At 40.3% G+C, this 11,790-nt stretch overlaps 1 protein-coding gene across 5 annotated transcripts in view; it reads left to right on the forward strand.

Annotated features, from left to right (window-relative positions):
- The window catches only part of tmem260 (transmembrane protein 260), a 33,507-nt gene that overhangs the window by 15,185 nt on the left and 6,532 nt on the right, over positions 1-11,790 (forward strand). For 4 of the 5 annotated variants that reach the window (XM_088000515.1, XM_043714551.2, XM_043714550.2 and 1 more), the window contains 5 exons: positions 486-657; positions 1,696-1,844; positions 4,741-4,917; positions 8,597-8,650; positions 9,611-9,701. In XM_088000515.1, coding sequence (XP_087856641.1) covers positions 486-657; positions 1,696-1,844; positions 4,741-4,917; positions 8,597-8,650; positions 9,611-9,701 — 643 coding nt within the window. The remainder of the gene's footprint in view (positions 1-485; positions 658-1,695; positions 1,845-4,740; positions 4,918-8,596; positions 8,651-9,610; positions 9,702-11,790) is intronic. The other variant, XM_088000516.1, reaches the window with a different exon arrangement.

Genomic DNA, 11,790 nt, shown 5'->3' on the forward strand with positions numbered 1-11,790 from the left:
CGATGAATAAGACGTGAATAGGTGGGTGAAGTTAATTGTGAAAGCAATATTTTGTTCATTTTTGTATTTTATATAATGTGCTTAGAGATCTGAGTCCACTTGCTCACCTGTCAGCATTCTCCTCCCACATACTATAAATGTTGTTTTCTCTTTACACTGGTATTTGGTGTGAATAGCCCTGATGAATGACAGATGAAATGCTTTTACAAAATGCCATTTACAGCAGTATTCCAGTTCTGTGTTACCACATGATTATTTGTAACTTAAAATATATTACTCCGCTGATTTTAAAAAAATTCCTTTTATGTTATATTGTTGATAAGTAAACATGTGCCAGCTTCCTGACTGTTCACATCTAGCTTCTGATCTTTGAACGTTTGGAAAGTTCTTTGTAGTTAGATCGAAGGTTGAATGCGAGACTTGAGGTGATCGAGAGAATTTTCTTTGGAAGCTCTGTTCTGAAACATGAACTAATTATTTTTCAGGATCTGTGACCAAAGTAATAATGGAGTTGTGGATACGTTTGCCAGAAATCTGTTGGGCAGCCTGCCTCCAAATGCAACAATTCTGGTTCGAGGAGATCTTCCAGGAAATTCCCTGCGATATCTCCATTATTGTGAGGGACAAAGACCTGATGTTAGCCTAGTGGATCAGGAGGTAATATGAAATGTATGGCACAGAAACAGACTATTTGGCACAAACATTTCATGCTGATGTTTATGCTGCACTCATGCCTTCTTCCATCTCATTTCATCTAAATTACCACCATGACACACTATTCCATTTCGCCCTCATCTGCTCATCTGCTCATCTCACTTCTCCTTGAATGGATTTATGCAACTGAACATAAAATAGTCAGTACTTGTCGTGAATCAGTTGGGCTTACAGAGTGGGAAGAGAGGTCTGATGGAGATCGGTAGTAGGAATGGAGTGACCAGGGGTTTGAGCAAGACAATTTAGATTGGTCCTCTCAAACTGGCAGTAGGAACATCACATTAAAAGTTTCAAAAATGTTCTCAAACCATATCTTCAAGTCTCTTGAGGAAGCTATTATATTTTGAGATTCAGCTTTAATTTGAGATTTGTGAGCAAGATAGACTATTCAAATGAATTGTCTAAGCAGTGACACACTGCCTGTGCTGACCATTTGCATGTTATTCCTCTGGGTTCAGAGTGAGGGCACAATCTATCTAAGCTGCAAGCTGTCTCCATTCCTTGCCACCATGCAGTGCAACAATAACTACATGTAAATTGTTCAAGCTCTTGATTTAACAGCCAGATAGCGAACAAAAGTATTTTTAGCAAAATTGTGGATGTGTTGATTTGCCTGTCCCCTCAATCACATGAATCCCTGTGGCCTGCCCTTGTTTGGGTTGGATGATCAATAATCCAGCCTCGAAGAAGAATGACGGGAGGGCCAGGGTAGGGGGAGGGTGGCTGGAGAGAGTTGGAATGACTCTGAACTCTTACCCCAAGGTGATTTGTTTCTCTTTGGGTGAAAGTTTGATATTAATCAGACCTATTCTCATTGTATCAGTAAAATTTACTGGAGAACTGAATGCAAGAATCAGCAAGGTTTGTCTTTATTGGAACAAGGAGGCCAAAGATAGTGATTGGTCTTTTCCAGTTTATTACCAAAGCTGCTTCACAACTGGAGGAATCTCATTAAAGAATGTAACGCAATTTCTCCTGCAGATGATGACCTATAACTGGTATTTACCAAAACTAGCCAAGCACCTACCACATGTCCATTTCCCGGGAAATCGCTGGAACCCCATCATTCAAGAGGATTCTGCTGGGACTGTGACATTCAACCTGCATCACCTACTCAATGAGAACAGAGAGTGAGTTTCTACCTCATAATCCCATATGCAGTGAGTTTGGGTGTATTGAGTTCAGACTCTGATCAGAACCACTCTCTCTGGAGCTGTACTTCAGTGGTTGGAGAAAACTCAGTTGTCTGGTGGTCAGCTGGTCATAAGGTCCACAGTGCTAAAGTGGGCATATTTGCTAATGATTCCACAATAGTTAGTGTCATTCACAGCTCTTCAAAAATTAAAATGATCTATATTCGCATGCAGCGAGACATGAACAACATTCAGGCTTGAACTGATACGTGGCAAGTAATGTTCATGCTACGAGTGCCAGGTAATGACCAACTCCAATAAGCAAACTACTTTTGACATTCAGTAGCACCACCCATTACTGAATTCTCTATCAATGTTGTGGGTGCTACCACTGACCAGAAACTGAATTTGACTAGTGATATAAATGTCGTGGCGACAAGAGCATGTTAGAAGCTCAGAATATTCTAATGAGTAATTCATTTCCCGACTTCCAAAAAATCTGTTCACAAGGCACAGGTCAGAAATGTGATAGAATACTCTCCACTTTGCTGGATGGGTACAGCTCCAACAATATTTAAAAAACTTGATACCATCCAGGACAAACTAGCAAGCTATATTGGCATCCTATCCACCATCTGGAAGGTTCACTCCCTCCATTATTGACACACATTGGCAGCAGTGTGTACCATCTACAACATGCACTGTAGCAATACAATTTCAACAGCACCTGCCAAACCTGTAAACTCTACTATTTAGAAGGATAAGAGCAGTAAGTGCACGGTAACACCATCGCCTCCTAACTAAGCACTATCCTGACTTGGAACTGTTGCTGCATTGTAACCTTGGAACTCGCTTCTTGCTTGGTTCGAGAAGGCAGATCGTCACCACTTCTCAAGGCATTTAGGATGGGCAATAAACTGTGGCTTAGTCAGATATGTCTACATACTGTGAATGAATAAATAAAATATCATATATCTATTAATCACTGCTCGTAATAAACAAGGATGGTGGGCAAGTACATCCAGTATTCCTTCACTGTGGAAGAAAGGGTTGCCCTTTCCTGAATTTGTTGAGCCTCAATCCTAAGTACCATTGAATATGGCTCCCTTGACAACTGTGTTAAACAAGTCACAAGCATTGAAGAAGACATTGCTGTTTTTCCATTTAACCACAATGAAGAAGCTTCAGAGACAGAATTTGAGGAGCTACTTCTATGATCAGTTTTTCTCAAAAGCTGCCAGTCCAACTCCTCCAAACAAAGGTTTTCTCTGCTGCTGCTGTAGAGACAGAAGCTGTGATTGTGAAAACAGGAAGGGTAAGAGGGAGATAACCTGTGTTTGGAGAGATTGGAGCAATAGTATGGGAGAACTGGGGTTTGGAAGGGGAGAACAAGATGGTTGTGTTTGGGAAAGGAGGGAGAAAGGATTCTTGGGGAACATTGCTCACTTTGCCTAAAGCAGATTATTTTATAGTTTCTCATAGCTGGATGTTTCAACTTTTACCAAAAAAAAATGTGTTCTTCCTTTCTTAATACCTTCTTCGAACTTGGTTTTCAGTTTTAGGAACTATTGCTGGATTAAGTAAAGAATTCAGATCTGGGTCAAGGGAGAAAACAGTTGTAGGGGAAATCCACTTTCTTTGTTATCCTCTTAGGTTTTTCTTTGTGTCCGTTTGTAGGTAAACATTTTTTTTTGTAGTCAGTGTGTTCTACATTTTTATGACATTGTAATACCTGGAAAAAGTTGGGTGTCCAGTTGATTGAGAAAAGCCTGACATGGTAAATCTTGTTTTCTTTATATCAGTCATCAAAGGAGGTGTGGGGTGTTGGTAAGGTGGTAAATGAAGGAAAACCATTCACTTGTTTTGGCTGCCTGCTCAGCAGAGAATATCTTGTTCCTTTAGTATCATTTTAAAGGAGGCTTTGAGTTTGCAAATTTGTGCTTACAGAACTTTAGTTGAGAACGTAAATCTCTGGATCCAAAGAGTCCCTGAAAACCAAGTATTCCCTGAGAAAATCAGAAAGGACCACAAAGAAATCATTTTACCCTTGCTGCTGACTTTGAATGGACTTGGTCCCTGAGGTTTGATTTCTCTGTGTACATTGTTTAACACAGGCCCTTTGTGATATTAAATACAGACACTGGGGTGTGATATCTCTGCATTTTACTCCTGGCATCCAAATTGAAATCTGTTTCGACTGTTTGTTTGGAATTTATTGCTGATGAGTTGCTGTCAGCCACAATCCAGACAGAAATGAGGATGAATTTACAGCAAGAGAAAGTCATCGCCACTGGCTAATAATTGGCAGTGTTACTCTTGCAAAGATATCTACAAATGTACAACAATCAAATTAGACTGGACTGGTTCAGACTGCAACTACACTCAGTGACTAATCCCTGATCTGGGAATGTTTGATGGCACAGTGTCGAAGGACCTTTACTGTTTATCTAACTCCACGTTATCCCTGCTCTTGAATGTTTGATGGGACAATGCAGATGGAGCTTTACTCTATCTAATTCCATGTTGTCAAGACGTTCCAAGTCTTTGGGCACTTGTTTTGCAAAGTTGTGAAATGTTTCAGTTAGTACTAATGTTTGTCTATAGAAAAACAAATGTTACTAACACTATTGAGTTCAGTGTGTTTCAACGCTCAGTACTATTATAGCTCCAGATATTCTGTTTGGAATTTCGTGGCACTATTCAGCACTGATCTCCAGTACTGTATGATTAGGGAAACAAATGGGACTAGAACCTGTAATTGTCCTTGATTTCCAATTTCAACAGTCACAACTGGTTATTTTTGTTTAAGTGAAGATAGGATTATATTTTTTAAAATATTAGAATTGTCTGACTACTGTGATGCACTCACACTTAACACTTGCATGTTTTACAGCAAGGAAATCTTTGTGTGTATAGGACTGCATGAAGGAGACCCAAGCTGGAAGCACAGTTATTCTCTCTGGCCTTGGGGGGTCTGTGAGAAACTGGTTCACTCTACCAGTCAATTCAGCCCAGAAAGTTGGATCCAACACACTAAGAACATGTACAACTGGACAGAGGAGTATGGCAGGTGTGTATCATAGTGCAGAACAGTGGATGTCATAGTGCAGGGAATTTGGGCTGTATAGTGGATTGGCTTCATATTACAGAAGATTGTTTTAGATTCTGAACTAAAAGATTCACTCACTCACGGTATACCCATTTCTATAACATCAGTAAAACTACGATTATTTACATTCTTGCCAGGTAAGGAGACCCCTCCAATATGATCATTCATTGCAAAATTTATTGTTGTTTCCATGCTAGATTAAATTAATCAGATGATTTTGCATTTCCCTTATCTCACCTCAGTGAAATTATCGGTTGCTGTCTAAATATTTACCGATGTGCTGTAGGAAGTTTCTACCATTTATGCTTCTTCACGCATGCAAAGCAACTCAGTTTCTCTATCTTTTTGATCATTTGGCCCAACTTCCATATATTTTTGTGGGAGGTCCAGTTTATTTTTTCAACTCCTTCCATATTTTTGTCACCCCATCATCCAATCAATTTCTTTCTTCTAATCATATTTCCAAGACTAGGGAGAGAATTTTTAAGGTGAGAGGAGAGAGATTTAAAAAAGACGTGAAGGTAAACTTTTTTACACAAGTTGGTTTGCGTGTGGAATGAACTTCTTGAGGACGTGATGGATATGGGTAAAGTTACAACATTTAGAAGACATTTGGATAATTTCATAAATAGGAAAGATTTGAAGGGATATGGGCTAGAAGCAGGCAGGTGAGACTAGTTTACTTTGGGATTATGTACAACACAGACTGGTTTGACCAAAGTGTCTGTTTCCTTGCTTTTTGACTCTATTTCAAGTTTCTCTGAAACACAGTACAGGCAGCCCCTGCTATCCAAAAATAGATCGTTCCCAGGAAACCTTTCACAAGCTGAAAATGGCATAAAGCAAAAGTGCTTGATTTATATGGGAAAAAGTATCGCCGTTTTTCGTAAAAGCAAAAATCTTACGGTTTGCGAAAACAGGGACTAATGTAACTCTTTTGTAAAAGCGAAATTGTGTAAAGCACATGTTCGAAAAGCGGGGAATACCTGTACGTCTTCTAGAGCATCCATATCCCATAAAATGTCAAATACATCTTTAAAACTCAGGAAAATGCTTTAACAGTGCATGTTTTGTTGTGATATAATTACTATGAAATTTGTCTCATGGTAAATAATTGTTTTTTTTGTACTTCCTTTTCTAAAACCATTTTGTTCTTCTCGAAATAACATTTCTACATCTTTCCATTGTCCTGTACCATGTTTGTTAAAATTACTTTCAGCGTATCGTTTACAAAGTAAGTCCAATGTAGTTATTGCATTCATTTTTTTCTTTTTGAAGGTTGGAATTACTGCCTTTCCATTCACTTCAGATGTGCGCTGTTCTTCAAAGAATATTGTTAATGAACTTTACACTACTTTCACAGGACATATCCTGAAACCAGATTCTGGATCAGTGGTGCTGGAAGAGCACAGCAATTCAGGCAGCATCCAACGAGCAGCGAAATCGACGTTTCGGGCAAAAGCCCTTCATCAGGAAAGCTTTTTATTCCTGATGAAGGGCTTTTTCCCAAAACGTCGATTTCGCTGCTCGTTGGATGCTGCCTGAACTGCTGTGCTCTTCCAGCACCACTGATCCAGAACCAAGAATGTTGAGTAGCAGGTCAGGCAATATTGCAAATAAGATTGATGGATATGGGTCTGAATTCAGTTTGGATAAAACTGTCATCCTAGATGCTATCAGTTAGATGAAGGTTACCTCAGATTACAACCGGATCTTGACCAGATGGGCCAATGGGCTGAAGAGTGGCAGATGGAGTTTAATTTAGATAAATGCGAGGTGCTGGATTTTGGCAAAGCAAATCAGAGCAGAACCTATAAACCTTAATGGTAAGGTCCTAGGGAGTGCTGATGAACAAAGAGACCTTGAAGTGCAGGTTCATAGCTCCTTGAAAGAAGAGTCACAGGTAGATAGGATAGTGAAGGAGGCATTTGGTATGCTTTCCTTTATTGGTCAGAGTATTGAGTACAGGAGTTAGGAGGTCATGTTGTGGCTTTACAGAACATTGTTTAGGCCACTGTTGGAATATTGTGTGTAATTCTGGTCTCCTTCTTATCGGAAGGATATTGTGAAACTTGAAAGGGTTCAGAAAAGATTTACAAGGATGTTGCCAGGGTTGGAGAATTTGAGTGATAGGCAGAGGCTGAATAGGCTGGGGCTGTTTTCCCTGGAGTGTCGGAGGCTGAGGTGTGACCTTAGAGAGGTTTATCAAATCATGGAAGGGCATGGATAGGGTAAGTAGTCAAACTCTTTTTCTTGGGATTGGGCAGTCCAGAAATAGTGGGTTTAGGGTGAGAGAGGAAAGATATAAAAGGTACCTAAGGGACAATGTTTTCACACAGAGGGTGGTGCGTGTATGGAATAAGCTGCCAGAGGAAGTGGTAGAGGCTGGTACAATTGCAACGTTTAAAAGGTATCCGGATGGGTAGAGGAATAGGAAGGGTTTAGCGGGAATGGGCCAACAGTTGGCAAATGGGATGAGATCTGTTTTTGTGCTGTACTTCTCTATGACTCTATCCAGAATCCAGACTTTGGTTTGAACTAGTTTTTCAGCAACATTCATTCTCAACTTCTGCAGGATCAAAGCAAATTTATGGTCAGAATTGGCATTGGCTATTGAACACTGGATTGGTGCTCAAATAATAAAGCTTAGAGGACAGGCACCTCAAGTCCACATCAGTTTTTAAAAAGCTGTTCAGTTAATTCTCCAGCCCTGCATTATTTCTTCCATAACTATGCTATCTATCCAAATTATGATCATTTCTTGTCTTCATGTCAGATGACAAAAAGTTCACTTTTAGACTTTCTTTGATGGAAGGTTATCTTCCCTGCTGTCAACTTGTTGTGCAGGCCAAAGAAAAATCATTATTGTACTCTCAAAATCGAACATTTCCTTCAGATGTGGGGACACCCACAGTCCTGCTTGGAAGGGAATTCAAAAGTTCCATCCAGCGACAGTAACAGGGCAGCAAAATAGGTCAGGTGTATGGCATGGAGAGAAAATTTGGAGGTGGGAGTGTTCACGGTCACGGGTTTGGAAGCTGCTGTTGAAGGAGCTTTGGAGGACTGCTACAATGCATATTGTAGGTGACTTGACACATCTGTCGTAATGAAGCTTGTCAGTGTTGAAGGAGGTGGTAGAATGCAAATCAAGGATGCTGGTGTTTTGTTCGAGATGGTGAGTTTGTGTTGTGTTGAAGCTGCAGTCATCATTTGTACCTTGTGGATCATGGACAGGTGATGGAGATTCCGGAAGCAGGTTACTTGTCACAGAATTACTAGCCTCTGACCTGCTCTCGTTACCACAGAATTAATATGGCTGGTTCAGTTCAATTTCTAGTCAATAATAACCCTTCCAGAATGTTGATAGTGGGGAAATTCAATAATGTTGATGCCAATAAATATCAAAAGGTGATGATTAGATTCTCAGTCCAGTTAGATCAGTGGCAATACAATATAAGTACTATGTCCTAAAACTGTTTCTGTTATTGTTCAGAGTTATGACTGTCTGTTAGACACAGCTAGAGTTGCAAAAAAGGGTGTGGGACATTGCAACATCTTGACCAGCCAAGTCATGTAAGAAAGGATGTGAGCTATGCAGGGCAAAAATGCTAGAGTGTGAACAGATGTTTCTCTCTTACAGGTTTGACCCAGCTTCTTGGGAAGCTATAGCAAATGAAGAAATGTGGCAAGCAAGGTAACTGCATTTCTCAAACATGGGAACTAGTGTTAGCATTGTCATCAATTAAACACAAGAATGTTAATAGATGTCCCTTTTTATGATATTCTTGTCCCTTTTCTTCATGCTCTCCTACACCCCACTCTGTTGCAACCTTTCTCCTGACTACATCTCTCAAAACCTATCCATCTATCATCTTCCCACTCTTTAGTTAGAAAGGCAAATGGTGTATTGGTGTATAAATAAGTCTTACTGCAATTACATGGGGTTGTGGTGAGACCACGTCTGGAATTCTGCATACTTTGATCTCCTTATGCAAGGATATATCTGCAGTTCTCATTAAAGGATACAAGGGTCAGCAAAATGAAACTGAGATGAGAAGAATTTTCTTAATGAGGGTTGTGAATCGAAGGAAGTCTGTGGATGCCCCAGTCAATTTGTACCTAAAGGCATAGTCACTGGGTCCCCTCTTCAATCAAAAGGGCTAATGGAATGTTAGCCTTTTTATATCAGAAAGACTAAAATATGAAGTAGATCAAGTTTCACTACAGCTATACAAAATCCTGGTTAGTATATAAGAGTCTCTATATACAATTCTGAAAGTGCATTTTAGCAATACTGTATATTAATCCTCTGAGTGCAGCATAATAGATGAGAATATAACTGGGTTCCAAGGGTTCGATTACAATCAGACATTGCATAACTTTTTATCACCTTTTCATGGAGGTCTTGGCATATTCTTTATGTTTAAGGATCTGAAAGGCATTGATGAGTACAATACCTTTTGCTATTTGAACAAGGAAACAAATTCTTAACATTAGAATCAAGCCTTTCAACAGCTGTTAGAAGTGTGAAACTCCCCTCAAAATCAGGAAATGCTTTATGTTAGTTTCTAACATATCACTTTGTGTTTTAGATCAAAAATGATGAAATTGCAGGTCAATAAGGGTTTGTCTGATTTACTTTGGCACTTTATAGGATGAAGACTCCTTTCTTCTTATTTGAGTTAGCGGAAAATCCACAACAAACGGAGGCAGTAAAGGTGCAGCTCTATAAGTATGCCTACGAAGTGAGTTTTGTTTTCATCCATGATCCACTTCCGAACAACGATGGCTGTATTTGCCTTTCTTTAGCTTATGATCAGTCATCCAGGGAAGTTATTTGGGTGGAACTGAGAAATAAGAAAGGGATGATCACCTTATTGGGATTGTATTATAGACCCCCTAATAGTCAGAGGGAAATTGAGAAACAAACTTGTAAGGAGATCTCAGCTATCTGTAAGAATAATAGGGTAGTTATGGTCGGGGATTTTAACTTTCCAAACATCGACTGGGACTGCCATAGTGTTAACGGTTTAGATGGAGAGGAATTTCTTAAGTGCATACAAGACAATTTTCTGATTCAGTATGTGGATGTACCTACTAGAGAAGGTGCAAAACTTGACCTACTCTTGGAAAATAAGGCAGGGCAGGTGACAACGATGGCTGTATTTGCCTTTCTTTAGCTTATGATCAGTCAGTGGGGGAGCACTTTGGGGCCAGCGACCATAATTCTATTAGATTTAAAATAGTGATGAAAAAGGATAGACCAGATCTAAAAGTTGTAGTTCTAAATTGGAGAAATGCCAATTTTGACAGTATTAGGCAAGAACTTTCAAAAGTTGATTGAAGGCAGATGTTCGCAGGTAAAGGGACGGCTGGAAAATGGGAAGCCTTCAGAAATGAGAGAACCAGAATCCAGAGAAAGTATATTCCTGTCAGGGTGAAAGGGAAGGCTGGTAGGTATAGGGAATGCTGGATGACTAAAGAAATTGAGGGTTTGGTTAAGGAAAAGAAGGAAGCATATGTCAGTTATAGACAGGGTAGATCGAGTGAATCCTTAGAAGAGAATAAAGAAAGTAGGAGTATACTTAAGAGGGAAATCAGGAGGGCAAAAAGGGGATATTAGATAGCATTGGCAAATAGAATTAAGGAGAATCCAAAGGGTTTTTACAAATATATTAAGGACAAAAGGGTAACGAGGGAGAGAATAGGGCCCCTCAGGTCAGCAGGTCAAGCAGCATCCAAGGAGCAGGAGAATCGACGTTTCGGGCATAAGCCCTTCTTCAGGAATGAGGAGGGTGTGCCAAGCAGGCTAAGGTAAAAATCCCTACGTTTTATCTTAGTCTGCTTGGCACACCCTCCTTATTCCTGAAGAAGGGCTTATGCCCGAAACGTCGATTCTCCTGCTCCTTGGATGCTGCCTGACCTGCTGCACTTTTCCAGCAACACATTTTCAGCTCTGATCTCCAGCATCTGCAGTCCTCACTTTCTCCTAGAGAATAGGGCCCCTCAAAGATCAGCAAAGCGGCCTTCATGTGGAGCCGCAGAAAATGGGGGAGATACTAAATGAATATTTTGCATTACTATTTACTGTGGAAAAGGATATGGAAGATATAGACTGTAGGGAAATAGATGGTGACATCTTGCAAAATGTCCAGATTACAGAGGAGGAAGTGCTGGATATCTTGAAACGGTTAAAGGTGGATAAATCCCCAGGACCTGATCAGCTGTACCTGAGAACTCTGTGGGAAGCTAGAGAAGTGATTGCTGGGCCTCTTACTGAGATATTTGTATCATCGATAGTCGCAGGTGAGGTGCCAGAAGACTGGAGGTTGGCAAACATGGTGCCACTGTTTAAGAAGGGCGGTAAAGACAAGCCACGGAACGATAGACCGGTGAGCCTGACCTCGGTGGTGGGCAAGTTGTTGGAGGGAATCCTGAGGGACAGGATGTACATGTATTTGGAAAGGCAAGGATTGATTCGGGATCATCAACATGGCTTTGTGCATGGGAAATTATGTCTCACAAACTTGATTGAGTTTTTTGAAGAAGTCACAAAGAAGGTTGATGAGGGCAGAGCAGTAGATGTGATCTATAAGGACTTCAGTAAGGCGTTTGACAAGGTTCCCCATGGGAAACTGATTAGCAAGGTTAGATCTCATGGAATAAAGGGAGAACTAGCCATTTGGATACAGAACTGGCTCAAAGGTAGAAGACAGAGGGTGGTGTTGGAAGGTTGTTTTTCAGACTGGAGGCCTGTGACCAGTGGAGTGCCACAAGGATCGGTGCTGGGCCCTCTACTTTTTGTCATTTACATAAATGATTTGGATGCGAGCA

Source organism: Chiloscyllium plagiosum, unplaced genomic scaffold (assembly GCF_037043375.1).
Source record: "Chiloscyllium plagiosum isolate Xiang-an unplaced genomic scaffold, Cpla_swu_hap1 HiC_scaffold_25, whole genome shotgun sequence".
Taxonomy (NCBI): Eukaryota; Metazoa; Chordata; class Chondrichthyes; order Orectolobiformes; family Hemiscylliidae; genus Chiloscyllium; species Chiloscyllium plagiosum.